This window comes from Neolamprologus brichardi, chromosome 22 (genome assembly GCF_056152115.1).
Source record: "Neolamprologus brichardi isolate AB-2024 chromosome 22, ASM5615211v1, whole genome shotgun sequence".
NCBI lineage: Eukaryota > Metazoa > Chordata > Actinopteri > Cichliformes > Cichlidae > Neolamprologus > Neolamprologus brichardi.
The window spans coordinates 13,939,481-13,967,423 of NC_142124.1; the positions used below are offsets into that span (position 1 = coordinate 13,939,481).

Sequence of the window (27,943 nt, forward strand, 5' to 3'; positions counted from 1 at the left end):
CTTTTTAAAGGCTGATGGGGCTGCAGGAGTGTCACCACACCACAAACACATGTTTAGACAGTTTTTATTGCAAAAGAAACCCACAAAGACATGACAGGAGTGTGGCTAACTGTTTGGTTTCAAAGCCTGCCACCACAAAAAAAGAAAAAAAATCTGTGGCGAGAATTATCATTAATTGTTATAACCATGTAGAGAAATGTAGAGTGAAGGGTGCACAAGGCAATTTGAGAATGGACCATTATTATATTTTAATAGCATCACTTTCTTTGTGGGCATATTAAACACTACATAGTTATTCAGTACTGCAGTATTTTCTTCTATATTGGTGCCTCTGTCTCGACAGAGAAGGATAGTAATAAATGTCTGAGTGCTGTCATGCAGGGCGATGCATCAGCAATCTTGTCATATATGTAGGAAATCCTGCATTAGTCTGCAATTGTTCATGTTTCTCTATTTCATTCCTCATTTCTTCTTCTCTTCATCCTTTTTGCCGTCTGGCTTGTTTCCCGTCTGGGAGGCCAGGGAGCCCATGGCGTTGCGGATGGCCTCGTTGTTGGGGTCAACACCCGGCAGGTTCTCCAAGACGCTCTGAAGGAACTCTGGGTCTTGCATCACGTCATAGTCATCTTCCTCCTGTTCAGTTAAGATACAGCATATATTATACACAGTTGCTATATGGAAGTTTGATTCTGCCACTAAAATTAAAAATGCACTGTCAATGTGATGTTTTGCAGGGAAACCACGGGTCCTGACATATATTCAGATGCTACTTTTACACATTCCACTTAAACCCCTGAATGATGTCACAGGACCAAAAAGGACCCGAAAGGATTAATTACAAGCCCCACAGAATATCTACAGGGGTCCTGTGTTGTTTTGGTGGGATGAGAATGATTGGGCGTTGGTCCTTAGCAGAGCTTTGCAGACAGTCATCTACATGTTGTAGCTGTGCACTGACACTGCCCCCTGGTGAGAATGATATGTATGACAGCTAGTCTGTGGGCCACTGTTTCACTATTTCATAGCGTCATCACCACCAGGCTGCCCGCTGCTGGTTATTTGAAGCACTTTTGTGCAGTCACAGATCTACAGAAACTGACACAAGCACAGGACTTTTCCTTCACACACTGTCAGGATGTGGTTTTAATGTTGTGGCTCATCGGTGACCACTGTATGTATGATTTTAGCATCATTTTGTCACCTAGAACTTTGCCAGCTCATCTAGTCTGCATGTTGTCTTATCATCTGAAGAATAGTTTGCCACGATGACATCATGCTCATACAAATGAACACCATTTAAAATAGCAAACTATTCAAAAAGACACAGGAAATACAATTTGTTGCTTAAAGATGCTGAGTACATTCAGGTCCATCTCACTATTGTTAAACTTGATAGATGGATATTACTGAAAGGCAAGTGCCTCCTTATATTTAATGTCTGCTAGATTGAACCCCGACTATTCAGAAACAAGCTACTTTCTTATGAAATCATTCCTTCTTCAGATTATTAATTTAATAAGTTTTATTCGTATCGAGTCTTTGAAAGGGCTCCAGCTGTTACGTCAGTTCACATTATGTGTGCTGGAATAACTCGAAATATTTCCTCTCCTTTATTACTTTATGAAAAGTCTACAAAGCATGATGATTTCACATCCAACACTCAAATAACAGTTGCCTTAAAGCTCAATTTAAATCATTACGATGACTCACCTTGGCTGATTCAGCTGTGTCCATGGGGGCTCCTGTGTCCATTTCACCATACTCTGTTCACAAATAAGAGGATAGTTATGCTTTATGTCCAAAAAATAAAAAAAATAAATAAAATAAAATAAAATAAAATAATAATGGATTGAATTTATATAGCGCTTTTCGGGACCCCTCAAAGCCACTATTCATTCACTCTCACATTCATACGAGTTAAAACAAATACACTGATCATAAGTGGAAGTTACCTCCTCCAGCAAGAGACATCTGCATGGCGTAGGCTATCTGCTCCTCCTCTGTCATGCTGCTGAAGTCAGGAAGCACTGCTGCACCACTCTCAGGCTGAGATACTGACATCTTCAGTAAAGCCTCCTCTGATTCTGTGTTTAAAAAGAACACTTGGTTAAATTCTAATGTACTGCAATCATTTTTATCTCATAGGTGAAAATAACAATCTGTGAATCCTGCAGTCACCATCTGCGCTGGGTGTGGGCACGCCTGCCTCGGCCGCAGAAGCGGCAGCAGCTCTGCGGGCCTCTTCCTCCTGCCTCTGTCGCTGCTCCTCCATTGATACACGCAGGGCCTAAAGCAGGGGCAGCACGGTGAGATAAAAAGGCACAGGATAGGCACAGGATGGACTCAGTCCACAGGACAGGAACAAGAAAGTCACTTTTTTAAATTTGCGGCAAAGCCACAGAGTACTTGAAATATGACTGAAGTCATGTAAAAGAATGAGAATCTGTTTCATGTATCTGGCACAAGGGCAAGATATAGATATAAGAAAGGAAACTGGGGAGATAGTTGTCAAGTTGTTATGCAGGAAATAGTTTAAAACATCCTGCTTTTATTAACCTTAGACACGCAAGTTTCCAAAAGAGGCAGCATTGAAAATAACACCACTAATAATTTATTTCCTATATAAACAAATGAGCTAGTGCAGAAGAGCTGTCCTTTACATTTTTGGCCTCATGATTATCAGCTTTTATAAAGACGATGTCATTGAGATTAAAAGTCACACGTTCCTTTACTGCCATTTTAAAGACTGCTTTGGAGCGTCACACCCATTCTCTACACGTCCATCAGTTGTGCCAATAGCTACATCTGTTCTCTAGTTATGGAAGACCAAATTATTATCAAATATGAATAAGGTTCTCCTGCTGGTGTGTGTTATGGTCTTTGTCTTTACAGTGGTAGTGGGAAATAAACTCCCCAGTGTTGCTCACAAGCAGCAGTAGCTCTGTCAGCATAGGCAGGCTTTGCAGGCTTTGAGTTGAGTATCTGAAAGGATTTTTAATTTTATCCTTTTCCATGCAACTATTTTGGCACATAATATACCACATTATCAGCTTCTCAACCCATCTCCCTATATTGCTTACCAAGGCTAGCTCTGGATCAGCACTGGGATCCACCCCAAACTCAAAGTCGCTTGCACCGAGACCCATCATAGAGCCTCCTTCCCCGGCCAGGATGGGAGAGGACAGCAGAGCATCAGCCAGACTGGGTCCTGGAGGGACTGTGACCAGGTGGGAGCCTGTCCCCTCCTTCCCATTTAGAGTATTTATAAAAGCAGTCAGCTTCTCTGTGTTCGCCTCCTGAACAAATAGTTGGAGACAGTTTGTTTAGATATAGAAGCACCAGATATGGAAATGAAAACAAAACAATACAAAAAGAAAGAAAGAAAAGTGTTGGTAGGCTTTAATGTATCTCGTTTTATAGCTCTGATATGGAAGATTACCCAACAATGTCTCACCTCCTCTCCAAAGTTAATAATATCCACATTCACTTTCTCCTTTTTCAAGCGCTTTGCCATCTTCACAAGCTGAAGAATCGGTAGGTTGGGACAACAGCAGGCAGAGAAATATGCACAAACACATGAGTGTGCAGACAGCAGGAGACATTACAACTTTTGCATATAATGTGTAGTTAAAGAACATTTAACAAAAGGTCCTCACATCTTTTTCATTATCCTCCACAGGACTCCCAACAAAGGCAATGATCCTCATCTTGTGGTTTTTTCCTTGTCTGTGCTTTAGGGCCAGCTAAAGAGGGAAAGGATAAAATTATGACCATAAACTGCCATAAACTGTTTTTTTTGTTGTTGTTATTTAGTTTACAGGTTACACACATGAGCGACTCGGATGCCTGTGCAGAAGCAAATCTTTCCTCTGGGCTGGACAGCGTGGAGTTTGGACAGTATGCGGCCAGTATCCGGAGTCAGCGTGGTCAGGACTTCACAGTTACTGCAAGAAAGCATACAAAAACCCAGGAGTCAACACCTTCAGTTGTTACCTTAACAGGTAATTAAATCTGACACACAATTTAATACACAATACTGTCAAATGAGTTTGTGCCAATTCCAAATAATCCCAGTAAAGTACACATTTAACAAATTAACAACTGGTTAATATTAATATTAAAATACTAAATATTAATTAGAATGTGGTTGCCATTTTTTCTTAAAGCTCTGTCAAAGCAGTGTGGTGTACTAAAGAGCAGCTTTCATAAATGGCAGGTCAGACTGGTGGTTAAAGGAAGTGCTCCTCATTTAGAAACCATATGGTTTGATTGTTTTGATGTTGTGCAAATGTCTGTTTACATTAACCACGGGTTGGAAAAGAGCTAACACAGCTCATGTAACACCTGCTTATGTTTTGTAAAAATGCTTATGGTTAACCAGCAAACAGCATTAAACCTTAGACCCAGCAGCAACAGGCCAGAGGTCTGAGCTACGAAGTAGGATTTTGTGTTATCCAGGTAACATCAGGGTTTTCAGTACTACAAAGATGTACCACTTACTTACTGGGTAACTTATACTGCAAATCTAACCTGCTCCGGAGTAGGTCGGGTTCAAGATTAAAGAACAACAAGTATAAATCATCACCAGTACTCCAGAAAATAGTATCAGCATTCCTGGAAGATCGTTGGACTTCTTTACACAGATTGTATAAGGGCCTTAAGTTTTTTTTAATAGCATCTAAAGTCTAAATCAGCCAGTCTGTTGCCAGTACACTTATCAATAACTGTGATTGGTCAGACGCTGCCAAAAACCACTATTGCGTTAACTTAGGGAGAGAATAACACTCTTCGTGTGACCTCTTATCCTGACTTTTAGGTTAAGTGAATCCAGATAACGGAAATCTACCCTGGGTATGTTCAACTTGTTTTGTACAGGCCTTAGCCGTCACAGCCTCTACACAAAGACAACAAATGCACTTCTTTATTTAGAAGGAAGTCATTGCACTGCATCCTCTGAAGACAGCCATCATCAGTAACCATGTACGACTTAATGAAGCGTTATGACTTTAGCCACATAATTGTTTAATGAAGAGAGAACGGCTTACTTTGCCATAGTGATGAGGCCCACGTTGTTTTCTGGATTGCTGCGAGTTTTGGAGTGGCAGACAATGTTGACAGCATCCTGCTGAGCCTGTAGCCTCGTTGGCAGGAAGTCTCCATTTCTCATGTACTCGCTGTTGTCCACACTGAAGAGGAAACATCACTTTAATGTGTACTCCATCACAAAGCTTAAGAGTTAGTAAGCGTTCACATAATTCATTATCAGCCATAACCTACATTGGCCCAGTGGGTAATATGTATTAGTAGGAGATCTCAGTTTCTCTTAGCAGTCAGTTTCCTGTATGAACCGTCAGCATGCTTCACCGGGAGAAGCAATAAACAAAAGTTTAACCGCTATAAAGCGTAACAGGGTAAAAACAGTCACAGCTAGCACGGCTTGCTAACGTTAGCGAGAGGTGACCCTACATATGCCGCTGGAAAACAATCAAGTAACCGCTGGTGTCAGTTAATAATTTAGGCAGAAAACACCAAACTGTAATCAGCGACATTCTGGAAATTAAGTCTTGTGGCTTGCAGGTAAATAAAGACTTTAATAAGACCTCAAATCTAGGCTAACTTTAGCTACAATGACTCAGCCGGTCGATATTGCGTTAGCCGGCCCACAATCAACTGTGCATTATCAGCCTGGCTGGCAGCGACATTTACCCCATATTCAGCTCGGTGAGCCCCCTTATAAAGTAACTTACTGGTACACCTCCATATGAACCGCTAACGGGTTTATAAACACACACAAAAATACATTTGTAGAGTTCTTACCAGACCATAGTACTTTCAAGCACCATTTTGGAAACTTCTTGTTGCTTTCTGTCGTAATCCAACAAGCTCACAGATTATTGGACGACGGTTGAACAAAGCGAAATATGATTGGGCAAGTCTTGTCTCCTTCAGGTTGCAGAGAGCTAGAGAGTATAATTAGAGCTGGTCTTTACTATTTAGAAGTTCTTTGGGGAGGGGGGGCTGGTTTAATAAGAATTAAACTAGTTCATACAGGCTTACCCCCGAAACATTTTCTTCGTCATACAATTTATAGGCTTTGTCTTCAGTAATAAGCTAAAGATTAACTCATTTATCACCCCTGAATCATCTTTTCTTTTTGGCTGGTGCCTTTAGGGGTCGCCATCATCTATTCCTTGCATCCTCCTCTGTCACACCAATCTTCTGCATGTCCTCATTCACCACATTTATGATTCTCTTCTGAGGTCTTCCTCTTTTCCTCCAAATTCAGCATCTTTTGTCCAGTATATCCGCTGTCCCTCTACACATCCAAAATATCACAGCCTTGCCTCTCTAACATTGTCTCCAAATTGCTCGATCCAGCTGTCCCGCATATGTATTCATTTTTAATCTTGTCCCTTCTGGTCACTGCTAATGAAAATTTTAACATCTTTAGATATGTCAGCTCTAGTTTCAGCTCCATCTTTGCCAGCAACTCCAAATCATACATCATAGCAGGTCCCAGTACAATCTTGCAAACCTTCAAGTTCCTTCTTGCTGCTATCCTTCTTTCACAAATCAGCCTTTATACTCAGTTCTACCCACGCCACCCTGCCTGCACTCTCTTCATCTCTCTTGTGCACTCACTCATCTACCTTCACTGTTACACCAGCGTCCCTCTCATTCACAGTCATGTTTAATAATCTGAACGAATACAATTATTTCCCAACTGTCCACATGTTTATTCTAAACAGTTCAGAGTAGGAAAAATACAGGATGATTTAAAACAGTTACAGCAGGAGGCTTTAAAAACAAAAAAACAGTTTCATGTCTTCCATTCAGGTTTGCCATGCTGGAGCAAGCAATTTTCAATCCACCACAATTACAAATAAACATTAGAGAGACCAGAGTACATACATTATATAACGCTGTAATAAATAGGGCTACGGGTGCATCTGTTTGGAACCATTAAGACTTTTATTGTCAGGACAGGGCATCACCTCAGAGTTTGGTTTAACAGTCAAGTGAATTAAATAATCTACAAATGCGGTTTGCCTTTATATAATTCCTCCTGGTGGGAAAATTGTCAACTGGTTTAAATTATTGCACAGTTTTTTTTCACTGAAATATGCGGTGTAAACAAAAAAGCATCCCTTAAGTTACAGTTTTCTTATATCCTTATATGCATCTCAGCATTTTCAGACATCAAATACTTGGGAAGTATTTGCAGTTTAACATGAGCCAAACATAACGCCAAGTTAAGACATTACATGAGAGTAAAAACATTTTGTTTTGTGTTTTACAGTAAATATAAAGTCTACACATCCCCGTTAATATGCCAGGTTTTTGTGATATATAAAAATAAATAAATAAAAAAATTAGATTGTTTTTCCATCTTCAGTGCGACCTATAACTACACAGTGTAACTAAAACATAAACTGAAAACATAAGTGTTGACAACCTGCACACACCTGCCATCTTTTGATCAAAACCACATATAATTCAGATGTTCTAGTGAGATGTTCCTGATATTTACATAGGTGCATCTTAAAGTCATAACCATTATCGTCAAATGAAAGACATTATTGAAAGGTATCAGTCAGGAGAGGGCATTAAATGTACCAAGAAACACAGTGAAGACAGTCATGAACACGTGGAGAATATTTGGCAATGGGACTGCAAAGACTGGACACCACTCTAAAATTTATGAAAAGACAAGAAGAAATGTGGTCATCTGGCAAGTAGTCTTCATGTGTCTGGGCTATGTGGTAGGGTAGGGTGGTAAAACAGAAGCCTTTTCTCACTTCCAAACATCCAAGCCTGGCTACATTTTTCAGCATTTTTCTACAGGTTGACCTAAAGAGGGCTGTGCAGAGGAGACACCCTCACAGTCTGTTAGATTTGGAGTGCTTTTTGCAAAGAAGAAAGTTGAGATGTACCCCCCCTAAAAGACTTCTGTATGCTCCAACAAACTATAAGTTTTAGTTCCACTGTACAGGTTATAGATCGCATTCAAGGTGGAAAAAAACCCTGCAAATATCTTGGTATAATTTTACGTTAACATCAGTAAATCCTGGCATTTTAACAGAGGTGTGTAAACTCTTTATCTCCACTGTAGCTTATGAAAAGGTAAGCAAGCGTCCACCTTTACACATCAGGCAGCCATCACCATTTAACTAATGAAAAAATAGCAGTTAAACCATAATAGGTACCCCTCAGTTTTCAGTCTCACTACTCTTAGCTTTATCTAACAAAATCAACACCACCGGCTCTGTTAACCCTGGATTTACAGGTCCTGCTGAGAGGTTTACAATCATAAGACATGCAACATCAACAGATCAATATCAGAATTTAATAAGAGATCGAGGGAAATGCTAAAGCCTGTGGGAAATTGCACCAACAAGTTATATTATGATTGTAATAAATATAGACAAAAAATAGTAGTAGCAATTAGGAAATGCTGAATGCATGAGTAAAAAGCGAATGGACAGGAATGCATAATGATAAAATAACCAAAGACAGCACATCATAAATCAGTTAGAAAGTATATAGAAGCCGTCATATATGGTTGCAGTTTTATTTAGTTTGCTTCTGGCAGCAAATAAATGTAAATAGTGGAAAAGAAAATGCAGTACCACCAATGATTATAGTTCAGATATTCAGCAGCCAAAGCTCCTACCAACTCTATATTACTCACTTTCTTTTTTTTTTGCACATCCTGCCCTTGTTTTCTGTGGCCACAAAGACCGAAAACAAACAATAACACTTAAGTAGGTCCAACTATTCCACCACACATTTTGAAACGTTCATTTAGAAAAGTTTCCTGTGCTGTTAGATGTGAAAAATAAAATCACTTAAAAACTAACACAATCAATTAAAACCAAACACAAAAATCCCACACAAAATACAGGTGACAGTTAGGTCTGAATTTAGAAGTAGATGCTTTCTTTGCGCACGATGCACATCAGCAACTCGTAAACTGCTGCAGCTCTGCAACTCCATGACAGCGAGGGTTTGTTTCAGGTGTTACGCTGGTCAGTGATGCTGTTCTTGTCACAAAAGCGCAACAGCATTATACCAACAGTGCACACTGTGCTGGTGTGCACTGTGTCCTGTGAAGCAGCACAAACACCCTCCAAACATATCACAAAGTTAAACACACACCTCTCTTAACACAGGATTTTCACAAAAGTTGAACTATATTGAGAGCTACTATTATAATCTAAATTGGAAAGGTCAGACTTACTGCAGAACAGTTAAAGGCCACATTAGCTTCAACTAGGCGTAAACCACAGTGTTGAGAAAAAAAGAAAAGAAAAATAGGAGTCTATTATTCTGGAGAAAAACAAAACAAGGCAAATTACATGCAACAGTAATTTTTCATTTGTGCTGGCAGTATATATGTATATATATTTAAAAAAAGACTTACTGCAACTTTACTAGTACAATATTAATTTCAATGTCCCAACTTATTACAAAAACATAGTGATTGTACCAGTTTGTACTAATGCCACAACATGGTCTTTGGTTACCTAAAGTGGTTAGGTTTAGTGTGATTCTCCTATTTCTGTTTTTCTTGCATATATAACACAAGCTTCTCTTTGCAGGTTTGGTCCGTGACACCGAAGCTGACTAACTCATTAGTTTTGCTACCGAGTACCAGTATCGGTCTCATTTGAATACAAGCCAGTCTATAGTCCACGAGCAAATACAAGTATAAAAAGAAAACATTTAAAATAACCTTCTGGCCTGAATATCACAGGTGATATTTACGATTCACAGTCTGTATAAGCACTCCAGGTCCACGGGAATACTTGGGTAAATAAAAAGCACAAGCTGAAGGTCTTTCGTCCAGCATGATTTGCATTCAGAGTAAGCTTTTAAAAATCAGAAGCTTACAATGCATGAATACAGTAATTTCTTTAAAAACTAAGACTTTATTTAAAACTGTGTTCTCAATCCTCATCATAAGGCTTTCCGTCAAAGCAGGTAGCACAAACACTACTCTAGACTTGGACCTTTGGGTGGGCGGCAGGCACACAGAAAAATCTGCATGAAGACGTGCTACAGCCATTTGGTCAAAAAAAAAAAAAAAAGAAGAAGAGAGAAGCAATAACAATAAAATAAAATAATAATAATCCCAAAAAGGACAATGACGTATATAGCCAGGCCTGAATGAAGAATCTCAGTTCTTCAATAAGGCAACATTTCCACACTAAAAGCTTAACTGAGCCAAAAATGATCATTGGTTGTGAATACAGGCACTTCTCCTATGGGTTTAATAATAGTGTTCAATAACTACAGCATTACCGTGTCTGCAGTTACTAGTGTCGCGACACAACCGCCCAGTTACATCATCATATTGTGCAAAAAAAACAAAGACAACAAACAAACATTTCATATCCCTCTTGGTCCAGGAGATGCACTGCGTATTTTTTTTTTTTGTAAGTTCTGGTACCTCAAATCATACCAAGGGAGTTATAAGATTTCAGAAAGGTTCAGAACATCCTTCAAGTCATTCTTTTTCCTCACATCTACACCTGCAAACCAAGTGAAAGAGTATTAGTTTAAAAAAAGTTCAAATACGAGTAAATATTTTGATAGCAGAACCTGAGGTTTGAAATCAACTTACTGAGCAGTTGCTTACACACGGGACTATGTCGCTGAGTGAGATTGCTTCCTCAGCACCACTTTCTTCAAGAGTCCTAGACTGAGCCCTGAAAACAACACGAGAGTCACTGGTTATGGAGGTGAAAATATTAACAGAATATACACTGCATTTTTTACAGAAAGCTTTATGAGCTAATTCGACGCTTGTTTCCACGCCTAGAATCCTGTGCTGCTTTGGGAAAATGTTGACTTTCCTGAAGTTCTGGTTAAGGCACATTTTTGTCTTCTGAGAAGGCCTCACTTCCAATCTGTGTATGAATGGGTCATTCATTTATTCCTAAGTTGATTTGCATTCCACTTTTCAAAGTGTTTCACAATTTGAACAAAAGCCACACATTAACCAAAGGATCACACGTTCATTCCAGACACGCAAAAACAAAATACCGAGGAACACATCATGTGAAAGCTGACCTATCTAAAAAGGAGTTTAAAAATGTAGGCCTCTAATACAGCCTGAAAGAAGCACTGCATTTTGGATCACTTTAAGTGGGAGAAGTAGAAGATTTCTTACTTCAGAGAAGGATATATAAAATTCTGTTTTAGGTGAAACTAAGCGTTTCATCTTTAAAGACATTTTTGTTAGAATATGTTATTACTGTGTTGTTGAACTTTGTTTTGTTTCTGGTATTTTGTCCAGCTCTTGTGTATAAAGGTGATTCAAATACACCAGCAGGTGTGTGCACTTTATATCCAAAGCAGAACATTTAGTAGATAATTACAAGTTACTTCTGGTACTACCATATTCAGTTAGTGTAATTAGACATTAATCAATGCATTCAGATAACACTGGCGTGTTGTAGGAAAATGTGTGTGTCTGTGTGTACTGTCATAAAAGTGACAGGTGGATCGCTAATACACAAACTATTACACTATATGTCCCCTCTTACCCCTTGGGGGTGCTGTCTTCCTCGTTTTGCTTGTTCAAAGATTCTCCCCGAGTGTTAGACTGAAGACGACTTGCTGGTAATAATCTGGGGCTTCCCAAGGAGGAGATGGCAGTTTCAACAGCGCTAGCAACAGGGTTGCGTGGAGGAATGGTATCTGGGAGGAGGTCAGGACGACCTGCGAGCATAACTGGGGAGAGGGGACAAAAACGGTTTATTGCTGTGTTGAAAAAGAAGCATCTCCCATAGTGGTACATGTAAGAAGACTAAATGTTTGCAGCTGTCATGAAAAATATGAAACAAAAATAGTTCCCCATAGAGAAGTTAAAGCTTCTGTGCTCTTTCATCCTCACTTTTGTCTGCTTCGCTGTCCTCTCTAGTGTCTGAACTAGCTTGATGTTGGAGCAAAGGACTCTGGGCGGTGCTGCTGCTGCTGGCTTGGGTCATCAGAGAAGGTCCAGAGCCAGCCGCTCTTTTCACAGGACCAGCTCCTGCACGGTGCTTCTTAGACGGGGAGGTCTTCACTAGATACGAGACAGAGAAACTGAGTCTGTGCAGTAACACTGGTATGACAGAGTCATGTTCAGACGGAGACAACATAAACTTACATGCATTCTTTCTAAACACTGTGTTGCACATAAACTTCTGAAATCGCTCAGCATAGAAACTCGGTCTGTGCACTGATACAGTGTCCTGAAAGAAAAAAAAGAAATAAAGCAAGTTAAAATCTGTATTGCTAAATCATTGCAACCAAACTAGCCAGTACTAGTAAGGGTCCTTACCCCATCATGAACCAGAGCCTTCCAGGAGTGTTCAAGCTTCTTTGCCAATCTGAAAAAACACACACACACTCTGACTTGATGGTAAATAGTAACTAGACTGGTTCTTATATAGAACTTTTTCTACTCTGACTGCTCAATGCAGCTTGCCTCATTTACCCATTCGTCCAAGCACTACTTTTTCCCCCCTCTATGCTTTTCAAAAAATTTAGATCCTCAAACAGAAGTATTTTCTTATCACACGCTCACTGTAGAAACATTTGAAAGTGCCCTTGTAGTTTTATCTGGATACTGAAATCCTGTTTACTCATGTCATGTGAACTCTATTTTGGATGTTGGCCACACGTGTACACAGTGGAACAAAGAAGATCATATTTTAGTCACCACAGGTGGCGTCATGGTAACATGTTGGCAGAGATTTTCCGGTATAGATAACGTTTATTTGCACAGTTTCTAAATAAAGTAACAAAGATTCATTGCCTCACTGACCGACCGTAGTCATTCTCTACTGTCCGCTCTGACCTTTAGTGTAAAACGTCAGGTTAGCTAACGAGACTGTGTACTGGGGTTTAACACTTGATGCGGTCCCTGAACGCATTCTGAGCGGACAAAGACGGAAGCTGCTGCTTTCCTGTTCATGTGCTTCTTTTGTTAAGTGAGCTCAATGAGGACAATAAAGTGAATTATTACCTATAAGACTGAAGAATGTCAATAATACCGATGTACACCAGCAGCCTCTCGCCTTTCAAGTTTCGTGCAGGGATTCCTCCCGTTCTGCAAACAAAAACACCTTTAGTCTTCTGTAATTCTTCTCAGACAGAAACTGGTGGGACAAGCCTGCTCGATACGATCACAGACACTGTCACTCACCTGTCCTCGGTTTCCATGGATCCCATGCGTCCCACCTCTGCTTGAATGGCCTCTATAGCCGTGCTGTACAGAGCCTTTTGAACTTGACCCTTTGCCCCAGCCCCCGCCTCCTCGTTGGCCTGCTCCTGACAGGCCTGATCTACGTTATGAATTCCCACCAGAAGGCTGTAATCCATAATCTTGAAACTCTGCAGGAGCTGGACATTTAGAGGGAAATTAAGACATTTTACTGATTCTATCTAAACCAATTCCAACACTGTTATTATTCTGGTAGCCTCATGTTTTCACAGTTCTCACCAAGCAGTCTCTCTGGAGGGTCTTGCAAAGAGCATTGTACTTATCAGCGTCCAACGAGAGCCCTTCAGGCATGTCCTGGATGAAATCCAGGTCCTTATATGTGGGTACAGCCTTTTCTCTTTCTTTAGCCGAGGCTCGTCGCTTGTAGGTAGAGCCCTTTAGATCATACTTGAGGTGCATTCGTACTGCACTAGGAAGCAGATTATTCATGACTGCAATGCGGATGTTTTTACCAGCTGATTGGACGCAATACAACCCATAAAACTTTGGTAATAAGGTCCGCTTGTTCTGGTTCAGGTTCTAAGGCAGAAAGAAAAAGAGTAGGAGGAAGAAATAGAGACAAAATGAAAAGAAACATTAGTATCAGCGTCACCAAAAGTTAAATGAATGGTTGACTTAAGTAAACTGATAAAAAAAGAAGGCAGATATCCCAGAGTAAAAGTAAACTCAGTCAGTAACAAGCATGTCGAGTGCTTTAAATGAAAACCAGACTAACTGGTTGAGAGAGACTTTAAAGAAAAACAAAGCATTTTAGCAGCCAAAGAAAACAATGTAGGAACAATATTTGACTGCAGAGTGTTACTTTAGTAACTGTAAATACGGCCTCATAGTTCCTGTCTTGCACCAACCCGTTTGGCTGCATTTTACATCCATGGCTATCCAGATGTGACCTTTGATATTTTGCCTCAAGACAAAATTACAGCTTCTGATTTTATCATGTTAGTTGACATGTTTTGTAAAGTCACAGTACCAAATCTAATCATGTCGTCCTTCAATCCAAAGAAACATATCTGCAAAATGTCTCAGGACACTCCTATTGTGAAAGTATTTACTAGAATGCAACAGTTAACACACGTGAGGTGAAAGCTGATCTTTGGCCGTTAAATTCTAATCAGTTCCTTGAGTTAAAGTTGATAATGAATAAAATTCCCAGAAGGAGTACCAAGGGATATCATGATAATAATCGTAGGTGGAGTACATGAGGACAACATAAAAACATAATGCCCACAGCGATGGCAGTTGCAGACTGACAAAACAACTGCAGATTAGTTTTAAGGGTAGCAAAGCGTCGCTGTAAAAGCGCCACTGATATCCAAGACCTTGCATTTGATAGTGATAACAGGATGATGATTAGGACATTGTGTGACCATCAAATCATACCATGAAGTATCCAGGCAGCAGTTTCTGCAGAAATTCTGCCTCTTTGTGCTGCACCGTCTTGATGATATACTCATCATCTCTAGAGACGTAGAACAAAGACCCACTCGCCCCGGAGTTGGACAGCTCGATCAGCGACTCGTTACACAGAGAATACTATAAACACAACATAAAAAACGGTCTTTACACATGTGATTAAAAGCAAAAAAACACAGTCTTATTGCTACATTTTACACATGAATGCTGACTGAAGCCATGTTCTCACTACAGAGCATACAGAGTTTGGGCTGGGCGAGAGGCAGGACCTGGAGGGAGCATGCAGGAGGCAGAAAACATGAAATATCAAAATATCTCCAATATCTGTCAGTCTAAAAAAGTTTAAATACACATTTAATCAATGTGATTTCCTAATAGAGGCCAAAGAAGTGCAATTTCAACAGCAGGTCTCCGTTTTTCTACATGATAATGAAATGCTGCTGTAGTAAATTAAAGAAATCTGTCAGCATGCTTCTTTAGGCTTAAACTGTAAGAAGTAAACGTGTAAAATTACAGATATCTATAATTGAATTTTCTTTGGTGTAGTATGAATGATGATGGGAGAGGTCTTGATCAATAGGAAAAGCTGTAAAACTTCTAAATATACTGTTGAAAGTTATCCCCTCCTTCACATTTTTTTCAAACTCGGTGGGACAAATTGGAATTGTCACCAGTCCAATTCTGGCCCCCAGCCTTACATTTGACACCCCTACTTTAAAACAGTAAGAACAGCATCTCCTCTCCTGTGTCGATATATTATTCACACTTCCCTAGTCACAGTTACTCAAACACTCCTTTTTCCCCAAAAGTGAACTGCTCTCTTTCCTCAGAAATATTTTGGACAACAATTGCTGATTATACAAGAATACCATGTAGTCATCGGGCCGGATGCCAAACATCTCTCTGAAGTAGCGGAAGGCCATCGGGGCGTATGTTTTGAACCTGAAGTCTCCATAGTGGTGTGCCGGTGTCAGGTTACTACCCTCACTGCAGGTCACAAACAGAGGAGCACAAGATTATTTTCCACACAGCTTCAAAGTAGGCTTGCAGAAGTAAAATATACTGATCCTGTCTGCACACAGGGCAGACACCCATTTCATTTCCTTTACAAACTAATTCATCGTTACAAACTGACCAGGGGAAGAAGATGCTCTCCACCACCTCAAAGTCCTGCAGCAGCACATCTCTTTCAGGTTTTTGACTTAAGCTGCCTATCGTGTGCGTGATGCCTAACTGGATAGCACCTTTCAGAGCTGATGACGTTGTCTGGAAGAAAGAAAAATTACATGTATCAAATGCAACAAATGCATTTCAAAGGGAATACTTCAAGAAATTAAGTGGCATAGGGACTTGCAAGCTTTGGCAGGTGGGAGACACTTTTTATTTCAGACATTTCACTAAAGATTAATAAATAGGTTAACTCAAAAGGTTCACCAAACAGAGCCCATGTTTACTGTTAGGTGGGGTGGAGGTGATGGTACAAACACACTCAACATTCAACATTCAGCTGAGAGTCAAATCTCTACTGGGACCAATGTTCAGTTTGCTTTCATTTTCACTTGCTATGTGGTCAGGTATAAATGTAAAGCTGACAATGGTTTAAAAAGGAGGAAAATATTCCGGTTTGGTTAAAATGTACTCTAAACAGTGTGAAGTACCACCACATCAAAAAGTGCCAGCACAAGTGCACATTTTATAAGTGCTTGTTCACATGGCCGTTAGTGGCTGCATTTTCAAGCCCACCATTTATGTTTTTTCCTATGCATGGTTACAGTGGTTGTTGCTTCTATTAAACATGTACAAAGCTTCAGTTTCCTTTAACCTGACATCCCTAATATGGTCATATCAAGCTTGTCTGTGAGCACAGTAGCCCACCCACCTGCCGTTCAAGCATGCTGTTCAGGAGAGGAGGCCAATAAGAAGGGAGTTGGCTAAAGGAAGAAAGAAGGAAGTTTAGGCATTAGTCACACAGGCCTTGACTGGCTAATGACCCATCTGGCAACCTCTGGTCACTTGGAAAACTGTGTATACCCCAACAGGTTGAAGAGCGGTTGCTGGCTGTCGCATGGTGAACTCACTTGCAAAGAAGGTGCTCCACCAAAAACCTCTTTGTGACTGCTTTGATCACCTGGAGTTGGCACAGAGGACACCAGCTTGCCTGCAAATACTCGCTATTTAGTTGAAAAAAGTGCAACACAAGCTGGAAACGGAGACCATTTGTCTTCAAAGTAAAAGCCGTGCAAACAAAGCAAGTCACGAATGGTCTCCGTTTCCATTTTGCACTTTTCGCAGTTTCACTCCCACTTAGCGAGCAGTTTGTAAGGGTTTGCGCACAAGATGGTGCCGTCCATGCAAAAACGACCAAAGCAATCTGAAAGATGCTTGTGTTGCAGCCCTGCATAAATTTTTGCAACCAAAGTGACTGCAAGCAAACTCCAGCAACCGCCCACAGATTACACACACTTTCCTTGTGACCGGTAGTTGCCAGGGGTCACTGACCAGTGTCTTGGCCTATGCGAATTGGGAAACTTCACCTTCACACCAACTTCCCAGCAGCTGCCAGCAGCCTCCAGTAAACCGGTTGGGGAATACTCACAAACAGGTACTTCATTACCTTGGCAACTAGATCTCTTGGCTCTGGTCAAGTGATCTAACAGCCTGGTCTAGGCCTGTCTGACTGGGGCATTAAACAGTGTGTTTCAAACAGTTAATGAACAAACGGCTATTCCAAGGTCCATTATAGGATAAAACGGGGTTATCTTAAAATATGGAACACTGTTTTGGTGGACTTCACAAATTGTAGGAAATGTAACTATAGCTCCCAACAGCCTGTATAAACATCCTGTGGGTGTCAAGTTCAACTGAATAATCACAAAGAAGTCCCACAATGAGGTTTGAAGAGAGGGAAAAGACACAGAGCACTTGCTTTATAAGGATTTCCAGATTATGAACACTAGCAGTAAGCGGAGAGCACTTATTCAAAAGACAGGACAGATTAGATCATATGTGAGGGTGATGAAGGGTTAAGCTAATGGCAATAAAAAGAGACTGCTGTGCGTTTCACAGGCCAGAATAGTGAGCGGCAGACAAACCAAGGCACAGATTTATACATTTTGAGATGACACTACTATCACTATTTTACAAGCCAAATAATTCATTAACTCATCAAGAGAACAATTGGAAGAGGAAAAGATAATGAAAGTTTTTGTAAGATGCAGCTCTACAGAGAGAGTGAAAAAATGTGCTTAAGTCTGCAATGGCTGATTCCCAACCTTCTTGTACGTCGTCTCCCCAGTGGGATCGATCCCACGATGCCCGATTTTTTTCAAAGCCTGAGATGTGCTAGCACTTGGACCCTGTCAGTATAAACATGGCACAAAACAGAATTACAAGAGGAAAAGAACTCATTGTAAGTGCAGGAACATGTAATATTCTCACGATTCAAACAGGAAGGCACAAATGACCTGTCAGCAGAATACCGGCTAATCCCAAACTGCTTATGGGGAAAGAAATGTGCAATTCCTAACTGACCGAGACAGATTTTCAGTTTCTTCCCCACAAATTCCCTCATTTCTCACCTCAGCTGAAGCATTTTTTCGAGACCCATTCAAGTCTGGAATCAGAAAGAAAGACATAATGTTACACAGGAAATTACACACACACACACACACACACACACAGGACAGGAAATGAGCAGATAAGGCAAACAGTTATTACAGTGGATGCAGTAATGTCAAACAACACAGACGGAAACAGCTTCTACCATTCCCTAACGCTGAAAATAGAGAGTGCAGCTGAGCATGCAGACACACCTCAAACATTACCTCTGAAAGAAGACAGTTTCCTCCAGAACTGACTCTGCAGGTCTTTGTGTGCAATGGAAGGAATTAGATAAGGATGCTATTAAAGTGAGTTCATACAAAGCCGGTGAATTTCCTGATGTGTATTACACTGTAATATTACTGGTGTTTGAACTTAATGACACTTAGCTTCCGTTCATCTTTAAGGAAACACACTTGTGAAAGTGACACAACATCATGATGTCTGCGATTCACTTTCCTTTAAACATTTATTATGTATATTACAGCGCCATTTCCAAAACAGCTGGGACACTGTGTTGACACAAAAAACTGTTGTTTTTTTTAACAAATATGTTTATTCTGAATTTGATTATCCATCCATTCGCTTCCGCTTATCCTTTTTCAGGGTCGCGGGGGGCGCTGGAGCCTATCCCAGCTGTCATAGTGCGAGAGGCAGGGTACACCCTTGACAGGTCGCCAGTCTGTCGCAGGGCTAACACATAGGGACAGACAACCATTCACACTCACATTCATTCGCACATTCACACCTAGTGACAATTTGGATTATCCAATTAACCTATCCCCACAAGCTGCATGTCTTTGGACAGTGGGAGGAAGCCGGAGTACCCGGAGGGAACCCACGCAAACACAGAGAGAACATGCAAAGTCCACTTGATTAACGCAACAAATATCGACATGGTTCAGACAACATCACCAGACGACTGTAATAAGGAAGATGACTGGGCATTAATTTGCAGAACTAAAGCTGGGGAGGGGTTCACCAATATTTGTCATCTACAGAAGAAGTGATATTAAACGCCTGTCAATGCTCAGACAGCAATGCAATAAAGGCAAGCACAATCCTGTTGTGAACATCCCTCATAAAAATCATTATCAGTGTACACAACTGCTGTATCCACAAATAAAACTAAGACAACAAACACATTTTTTTTTAAAATCCAAAAAGGCTTTTGCTTGCTCTAGGCCTGAGCTCAAAACTGACTATTGAGAGTTTCTCCAGCATGTCAAACATTTTGGAGCTTTTTGGCTTTCAGTTAAAGGAAATTTGCCAGGACTGTGATAATAGAACCAATAAAAATAATAATAATGATGATGATGTCAAAGGTATGAAATCTATAATAAAACACACAAGATTGGAGACTTAAGCACCAACAAAACCAGACGGAGTTCCTCATGCAAGTCACTCCACCATCAAGAACCCCGAACAGCAAACACTCGATCACCTTTCATGTTTAAGCATGAGGTGGGGCCAGTTAACAGGCTTCTATACAGGGACAGCAGTTGCAGTATGTTTAAATGTAATGCACGTGATCTTGGTTATTAAAACGCATTTAAATACACTAACTTCGCTTGGGTTTATAAGTCTGGCTGCTGCATTTTGAACAATCTAAAGACCGTAGAATGATTTGTGATTGATACTTGCTAAAATAATTACAATAATCCAAATGAGAGGAAATAAAAGCAAGAATGATAGTCTTAGTGCCACTAAAACTGAGTATCGATCTTGTGATATTCCAAAAATGGTAGAAGCACTGGGAGACGCTTCTCAAAACTGAGGTTAGAATCAACTAAGAAAAGAGCTGATGCTTGGATCCACCTTATTTGACCAATAACAAACAACTTCTATTTTGTTTAATCTCAGCTTCATTTTTTTTAAAAGCACACATCTATTTTTGATTTCAGTTAAACAATTTGTAAGAATGGCAAAGTTTGTGGGTACTTTTTATGAGATTTCATTTACTCTAACTTTGTTTGTGAAATGGCCAAAACCAACAGGAAAATACTCAGACCTCTGTTGACAACAATAACAAAGACTTTTTGCCTTCACTATATATGGACCGGTTATGTTTAGGTTCATAGCCCCATCCCCAAAGCCCATTGTAAGCCTCCTGCTGCCTGTGGTCTGGCAAATCAAAATGTGAAATCCTTTTTGGATAGCATGAATGCCTCATCCTCTGAGTTCAGGGAGGGAAAGACCATTCAGACTGCTATCAGTTCAAAAAGCCAAAATCTGTACTGGTACGGGAGGGCATTAGCTCACAAGGCAGGGTTAACTCACACATGTGTGAAAACATCAGTAATATACCAATTTTTGGAGCTACTTACGCAGCTAGAAAGACAGCATGTTTTGAAAGAGGTCCTTGTTTAATCCAGTAAGGACTTATTATTATTATTACTGCAGTTCCAACACCCACTAACAAAAATGTGGCATTAGAAAATGTAAAACTAGTCAAAGGAGGCCAAAATCTCTTGTTTCAACACTTTATTATTCACACTTCCCTAATTTCAGTTCCGGTTACTCATCGCTCCTTTCTTCTTACAGTCAACAACTGATTTCCTTTCTTCAGAGTCTATGCTGTTCTTGTACATTTCCATAAAACGGATGCTGAGTAACAACATTTTTCTGGAGTAGTGACAGCAGTGACAGGGTGAATATAAAAGTGTTCAGAGGGATAGAAATAGTGTGAAACTGTTGTGCAGCTGAATTCCTGTGTTAAGCAATAAGGAGAAAACAGTGTGTTTTCATAACTAGAGCAGTCAGTGTTAAACACCCTCCTGTCCCAAATGAGTTGATGGCATCAAATTCAAAATAATTATATATTTCTACGTTTACATTTTACACAATGGCACAAAACTTCTGGAAAAGCGCTCATTTTAATTTTTAATAAAGTGAGGTAAGTACGTAAACTTTCTGTGAAGCATGAGATCCATCTACTTTGTCCTGCAAACCACTTTTTTTTAAAGATCAAATCAAGAACAGCCAGAAACATCTGATTTAAGATGTAATTATGTACTCAGGCCAAGAAAAGTGGCCTTTGTACTCAATTAAAGTTCTGGTTTTTGTTTTGTTTTTTTCCTCAGATGCTCTGATGAAAACTTTGTGTCATAAATCTACTGTGATGTGAGGTAAATAAACATATTTTTTCCATTTTCTTTCCTTTTTAGTACACATTAAAGGAATAGTTAAGACATTCTGGGAAGTACTTTTATTTGCTTTCTTCTTCTTTTATTTGAGATGCCCCAAATTTACTGAAGACAAAGGTTGTCTTTTAACCTATTAAGGACTCTGTTAAATGGCTTCAATTACACATCTATATTGATTGTAATGATTGAAGTATTTAAAATATGCCTGTGTACAACATGCATAAGTCAACATAATTAAGCATAGTTTACATGCGTGATGTCAGGTAAGCATTTTTGGCTACTCCTGTATTATCCCCAGGTGGTCCCATATGAATGGACCCCCACCTCTTTATCTTGAGTACACTACCATGTGAGACCTTTCTGAGACATGCCTTGAGAAGTGAATCTGTATGAAGCAATTAAAGTTATTTCAGGCTATATGTTGTATCCACTGGCACGAAAGGTGGTGTATTACAACACAGTACTTACTGCCAGTCTGGCCCTGTAGCCCTGGAGGCTCTTCTGCAGCTGTGGCCATTCAGACAAGAAACTACACTCTGGACTTGCTTTGGAGGAAACTGGGGGTCTTTATTCACCCCTTAGCTTCAAATGTATCGGTGTCGTCAGTTCAGCAAGGCGTGGACCTGTGTGGAAAAAATGCCCAGCTCAAGAACAGTATACACTCTACATGATTTCATGCTAGAAATACCAACAACAGCCACGTTGAACAGCTCTGCTGATGGAGACAAAGGGCACATAAACAGGCGGCAGCTTCCTACCAAAAGCGACTAAGCACCGGGTAGGCTATTAAGTAAAGTAACTTTTAAAAAAACACACACACACAACAACACAGAGAGGCTAATGCGTGTTGTGACATGTTAATGTGGGAGATACCGAAGCGTCTGAGCAGCGCTATTCAACTGAACATAGGCGACAACGCTAGCTGCCGCTGCTTTAACTTTTCTAACTTTAACCACACAGATAAGTCTCGAAAATACACACAAAACATTAAACTTACCGGAAAATCGTGTTTAGACGTTCTTATAGCTTCTAATTAAATTTAAAAAATACTTTTTATTCTTTTATAAAGGCGGTGTTTTCCTCAAAACAAATAAACAAGGAAGCAGTGCGGAAGCGGCAGTTTTGTTTGGGCTGCTAGTCTGGGCAAGAACAGCATTTCCGGTGGGGGAATATTTCAGAATAACATAAGCACTTTCAAAATAAAATAACACCACCCCATGATTTAGGAACCTCTTAAAATTAATGTAAAAAGGTGGGGAAAACAAGAAAAATAACTTCATCTAAAGAGTTCGTTTTTAAGAAACTTTGTAGTGGGAATAATAAGAAATGTAAAAGTAGCTATTTTTAAAAACGTAGAAGAGAGAAATAACTTATTTGTACTCCTAAACAACATTTAAAAAGGTAGAAGTAGCAATATTATCATGTAGTAAAATTGTTTTGTTCAAAATGTTATACATTAGGAATAAAATGTTGTTGAAGTATCAAAATTTAAGTTGAATGAAGTATTAATGAAGGCTAATGACTTGATTTAGTGTTTCATGATCACACATACAGTGACATTTACTTTTTGTGGTTAGTCATGCAGAAACCTTTGTCTCTGTTCTTTTGTTGTGAAAAAGTTCAATTTCATTGGTAGTTGAATTAAGATCTTAAAAAGGAACACAGCATGTCACAATCTATAGAAACAGCTATGAAACAAAGTCATTGACGTCTATGAGTCTGGAAAAGGTTACAAAGCAATTTCTAATTTCTTGGGACTCCAGCAAAATGCAGTGAAAGCCATTATCCACAAATCAGGAAAACTTAGAAAAGCAGGGAACTGTTCCAGGAGTGGCCGTCCCATCAAAATTACTCCAAGTACAGTGGTATGCACCTCAAGTTTGGGCACCCCTGATAATTTTCATCTTTTTCCTTCATAAATCATTGGTTGTTTGGATCAGCATGGACAGCCCGCTTTAAGTCACACCATAGATTTTCAATAATATTCAGGTCTGGTGACTGAGATGGCCGTTCCAGAACATTGTACTTGTTCCTCTGCATGAATGCCTTAGTAGATTTTTAGCAGAGTTTAGGGTCATTGTCTTGTTGAAATATCCAGCCCTGGTGCAACTTCAACTTTGTCACTGATTCTTGAACATTGTTCTCAAGAATCTGCTGATATTGACTGGAATCCATGTGACCCTCAACATTAACAAGATTCTCAGTACGTGCACTGGCCACAGCCCCACAGCATGATGGAACCGCTACCACATTTTACTGTGGCTAGCAAGCGTTTCTCTTGGAATACTGTGTTCTGTTTCCACCATGCATACCTCCTATTGTTATGCCCAAATAACTCAATTTTAGTTTCATCAGTCCACAGCACCTTATTCCAAAATGAAGCTGGCTTGTCCAAATGTGCTTTAGAATACCTCAGGTGACTCCGTTTGTGGCATGTGCGCAGAAAAGGCTTCTTCTGCATTACTCTCCCATACAGCATCTCCTTGTGCAAAGTGCGCTGAATAGTTGAATGATGCACAGTGACACCATCTGCAGCAAGATGTTGCAGGTCTTTGGAGCTGGTGTATGGGTTGACTATGACTGTTCTCACCATCATTTGCCTCTGCTTATCTAAGATTTTCCTTGACCTGTCACTTTCGGCCTTAATTAAAACTGTCCCTGTGGTCTTCCATTCTTTGGGATTTCTTTAAGTAAAATCAGTTTGGCTCCTTTTTAAAAGTTAATAACATATGAAAAACAGATTTCTGATTGTTTTGATCTTGCAAATTACAAAAAAAAAAAAAAAAAAAAAAAAAAAAAAAAAACGGTTCCGAGTGATCACCTTGATCTGTGTCTTTTCAAGGATGACAACACCCCCATCCATATGAAACGGGGGTCACTGAATGGTTTGCCAAATCTCAAAATGTCAGTCAAATCATATGGGAGCTGGAGTCACCAGATTTTAACTCCTGTAACGCTTTCACCTTTTACTTTGAAGGAGTCACACAGATGACCATTCCAGTGATTGTGGTCTGGATTATATTAGTGAAGATAACTCAATGATGGTTGTAAAGTTTCGATTTGAGATTTTTTTTTTACTGCACAAAGATGCTACACCACACTGAAACCTTTATTACCCATCAACAATTATCAGCCACACGTGCTGATAATCCAGCCAACTGTGACCCCTGGTGGAGACCTTTACATCATATGTATTTTTTCAAAAATAATTCTACAGATTTGTGACTGGATGTTAAAAAGATTGATTTTTGAAGGCGATCCAGATCAACCCTATAACAAACATTGATGTAACAAAAACCACATCAGTCTCTTTGCGGAGTGTGTTTATTTTTCTCTCTAAAAACACTACATGTCAGAAATTACAACATTTAAGCCAGACACATTCTGTGAGCCTTATAAAATTAAGCACCGAGTTGCATTTTTAAAATGTGTTTCCTATTAATATGGCAAAGCTTGGTTAAAATGCTGAGCTGATAACAAGGCTAGATGGGACTCTAATTGTCCTTAGATAGTGTAATCCAAACCAGTATGTCCTGTCCACATCAGGGAGCAGCTGTACGTGACAAAGACAAGATTTAGATAGGATTGTCTGATAGAGGTTTGCAAGTGTTTCTTCAATATTATCTCACTATAGGAATGTGAAAGAGTGGAAAGTTATTATTTTCGACCTCTAGCAGGCATTTGGGTCAAACGTGAATCCAGGCTCCTCGGGGATTTCAGGGGCATTGTAGCCTGGGTTTGAGGTGTAGTTTGGGTTTGGCAGCTCGCTGTCGAAGCATGACCAGCGGGCTTCTCCAGTGTTCTCACAGCACTCGTACGGGAGGGTCATGGTGGAGTACTCTTCCACACAGAACAGAGACAGGGCGTTTTTCCACTGTAAGAAAGAAGAGTCATGTCACACAGTATCGTTACATTAGCCAGAGGGGGGGGGAAAGTATTTAGAACCACAAATTTATGTTAGAGGAATCAGATTTGTAAGCAGGTGCAGCTCACGGCGATTCACTCAGCATCGGTCAATATTTTCTTTTTATCTTCCATCTGCATAAGTATTTTAGAAAACTTTAAAAATAAAAGTCAAGTAAAATTTTATTTGTATAGCACATTTCAAGATAAAAATAAGGTGCTTGAACATAAAGTTTTAAAGCTTCATTTACATTATTGTGTTTACGTTGATAAATAAAATGCAATTTGTCTTTATTTTCTGTCGTAGCTGTCCAAGCTGGATGCTTCTAACAATTACGGCCAAAGTTTAAAAGAAGTTGGCGAGGGAGGTTGTTGTACGTTTCTACTCCTGTCAGCAGCTTCACACACCCACTACTGAAGACATCCATTTGTGATGAGCTGCCAGCTTAGAAGAAGGCTGATCTAAAACACAGGTGGGCAATTCATTTTTCCAAGGGGCAAGATTAGAAACTCGCTCTCTTGAGGATGCCCACATCTGGGTGGGGCGATCGTGGCTCAAGAGTTGGGAGTTCGCCTTGTAATCGGAAGGTTGCCAGTTCGAGCCCCGGCTCGGACAGTCTCGGTCGTTGTGTCCTTGGGCAAGACACTTCGCCTACTGGTGTTGGCCAGAAGGGCCGATGGCGCAATATGGCAGCCTCGCTTCTGTCAGTCTGCCCCAGGGCAGCTGTGGCTACAACTGTAGCTTGCCTCCACCAGTGTGTGAATGTGAGAGTGAATGGGTGGATGACTGGGTGTGTAAAGCGCTTTGGGGTCCCTAGGCGGGACTAGTAAAAGCGCTGTACAAATACAGGCCATTTACCATCAATAAGCTGAATTCAGTTCTGTTAAAAATAATTTTATGCTTTATTAGCCTGGCCCCACACAACAGTCCCTGCTTGTTTACATCAGAGGAGTAACTGAGAATTAAACTGGAAGTACAGATCGCTGAACACATTGCTGAAGTACCTGAAGCAGCCAAAGTCTTTTCAGGGGTGTAAACCCACTGCAGCTTCCAGATTAGCTTGCAAGTATTTCTTCAACAGTTTTGAAGTTAGATTAAGTATTTTCATCCTCATGTTGTTAGCACAACCAACTGTCACTCACCAATTTACATAAAAGTGATTGGAAACTGCTGGCTTCAGCAGTGAAGGGGACAAAAATACAGGTATAAAATGCTTTACTGTGTCGTATTCTTTAAAATTATACTGATTTGTATGAATTTATAGTTTTGAAAACCAAAGCCTCTTGGACAGTCCATAAATTTTAAGACAATGAAGCTAAAAAATGAGTATTATTAATTCCCTACTAACTGTATAAATAGTAAATAATAGCAGAACTCTTCCTGATGATATGCTAAGTGTTTTCAGGTTTACTTCGGTCCCACACACTCAGACTCACCGCTTGTTGAGCGCAGCAGAGGATCTGGCTGCTCTGCTCGTCTAGGTGTCCACTGCAGCACACTCTGAACCACGACTCTAGGCGGTTCATGGCATGTCCACGGCGTCGGAAGTGGCTGGACCCGGATTTGGGGAAGAAACTGGGAGGGTACCTGGGGCGACCTCTACCCTGATGACAAATGGCAGCCAGATTGTGAGTGGTGGGACGGGCAGGGGGGAACGGGACGTTGGGCTCTTTGTGCTCTTTGCGAGAGTTCTTGGTCTCTGTGGAAATCCAACAAGAAGAAATGGAAAGGTTCAAAGCACTACAGTTTGAAGAATGCATAATGTATATATTCTAAAAAATAATAATAAAAAAAAATAATCTATAAATCTATTTACCTCCCAGATGTGCACCATAAAACAGCACCAGAGCAATTATGCAAAGTCCTGCAAAGCGCCCAGGTGAAGTCATGGCTGGATGGCAGTGTGATGGGAATCGAATGCTGAAGAGGCTTCTGTGAATGTATTGAGAGAGGATGCTAAGCCAGCTTATATGGGAGAGCCAGGATTTGTGGGTGTGAAATGCTTGGAAGTGACCGGTGCACATTGGGGAGGGAGACGATATGAGGGGCTGCTGAGATAAAAACAAAATGAGTTTGAACTTTAGGGATATCTGCTGATGCGTGCAAGGTCGGTCTACACAGTCGGCATTCACTTGGTATTATGTCTCAGTTTGGACTGATTTCATCCTATCATTAGTAATAACAGAGTTTGGGGGGGGGGGGGGGGGGGGGGTTGTTTTTTTACGAGCAGATCCTTTGACCTTCAGACTTTCCTCCAAACATCAGCAATGGCTCTGTTCTATATACAGAGCAGAACAGCATGAGAGACTGAAGAGGCTTTAAGGAATCGAGTTTGTATTCATATTACTTACAACTTTTGTCTGCTATGACATGTCAAAAACAGATAAAGTACTGTGCAAAGTCTTGAGCTACCCCTCATTTCTTTATATTTTGGTAGGAAAATGGGACATGGGTGCAGTGATTTATTGAAAGGTGCAAACATAAATGGAAATACAGAAATTTGTACAATTTTAGCAAGCAGCAAAGTCAGTACTTGGAACGGACATCTTTATTATTCGATGCAGCCAGGCACAATAGATGAAAGGGGGTCCCAAGTCAGGTTTT

At 40.2% G+C, this 27,943-nt stretch overlaps 3 protein-coding genes across 3 annotated transcripts; all 3 read right to left on the reverse strand.

Annotated features, from left to right (window-relative positions):
- Positions 1-48: 48 nt before the first annotated feature.
- On the reverse strand, positions 49-5,903 carry LOC118454004 (26S proteasome non-ATPase regulatory subunit 4). The gene is made up of 10 exons (XM_035906603.2): positions 5,818-5,903; positions 5,046-5,186; positions 3,830-3,944; positions 3,657-3,743; positions 3,455-3,523; positions 3,081-3,296; positions 2,179-2,287; positions 1,953-2,084; positions 1,711-1,763; positions 49-633 (listed from the first exon to the last, which is right to left on the reverse strand). The coding sequence occupies exons 1-10, from the start codon at positions 5,841-5,843 to the stop codon at positions 463-465; spliced, it is 1,119 nt and encodes a 372-aa protein (XP_035762496.1). The 5' UTR covers positions 5,844-5,903; the 3' UTR covers positions 49-462.
- Positions 5,904-6,759: 856 nt separating this feature from the next.
- LOC102799202 (phosphatidylinositol 4-phosphate 5-kinase type-1 alpha-like) lies at positions 6,760-22,566 on the reverse strand. The gene is made up of 16 exons (XM_035906602.2): positions 22,433-22,566; positions 21,904-22,058; positions 18,268-18,302; positions 17,962-18,045; positions 15,825-15,955; positions 15,559-15,676; positions 14,657-14,809; positions 13,496-13,795; positions 13,199-13,395; positions 13,019-13,102; positions 12,332-12,380; positions 12,158-12,242; positions 11,903-12,073; positions 11,553-11,739; positions 10,628-10,712; positions 6,760-10,535 (listed from the first exon to the last, which is right to left on the reverse strand). Exons 2-16 carry the CDS (start codon positions 21,950-21,952, stop codon positions 10,530-10,532), a joined length of 1,734 nt encoding a protein of 577 aa, XP_035762495.2. The 5' UTR covers positions 21,953-22,058; positions 22,433-22,566; the 3' UTR covers positions 6,760-10,529.
- Positions 22,567-24,748: 2,182 nt separating this feature from the next.
- On the reverse strand, positions 24,749-27,363 carry LOC102783577 (extracellular matrix protein 1-like). The gene is made up of 3 exons (XM_006787962.3): positions 27,156-27,363; positions 26,776-27,038; positions 24,749-25,309 (listed from the first exon to the last, which is right to left on the reverse strand). The coding sequence occupies exons 1-3, from the start codon at positions 27,361-27,363 to the stop codon at positions 25,106-25,108; spliced, it is 675 nt and encodes a 224-aa protein (XP_006788025.2). The 3' UTR covers positions 24,749-25,105.
- Between the last annotated feature and the right edge of the window lie 580 nt (positions 27,364-27,943).

Bases quoted from the DNA above. Each gene is read 5' to 3' on its own strand.
- LOC118454004 (XM_035906603.2), bottom strand. From the start codon at position 5,843: ATGGTGCTTGAAAGTACTATGGTCTG. The intron at 5,187-5,817 runs GTAAGAACTCTA...TTTCCTCTTCAG, and splicing joins CTTGAAAGTACTATGGTCTG to TGTGGACAACAGCGAGTACA. The intron at 2,085-2,178 runs GTGACTGCAGGA...TTTTAAACACAG, and splicing joins GCCCACACCCAGCGCAGATG to AATCAGAGGAGGCTTTACTG.
- LOC102799202 (XM_035906602.2), bottom strand. From the start codon at position 21,952: ATGGCCACAGCTGCAGAAGAGCCTCCAGGGCTACAGGGCCAGACTGGC. The intron at 18,046-18,267 runs GTGAGAAATGAG...TTATACTGACAG, and splicing joins GAAAAAATGCTTCAGCTGAG to GGTCCAAGTGCTAGCACATC. The intron at 12,381-13,018 runs GTAATAATTCAC...GTGTTTTTTCAG, and splicing joins GACATTCTTCAGTCTTATAG to ATTGGCAAAGAAGCTTGAAC.
- LOC102783577 (XM_006787962.3), bottom strand. From the start codon at position 27,363: ATGTGCACCGGTCACTTCCAAGCATTTCACACCCACAAATCCTGGCTC. The intron at 27,039-27,155 runs GTAAATAGATTT...GGATTTCCACAG, and splicing joins TTATGGTGCACATCTGGGAG to AGACCAAGAACTCTCGCAAA. The intron at 25,310-26,775 runs GTGAGTCTGAGT...TCTTTCTTACAG, and splicing joins TCTGCTGCGCTCAACAAGCG to TGGAAAAACGCCCTGTCTCT.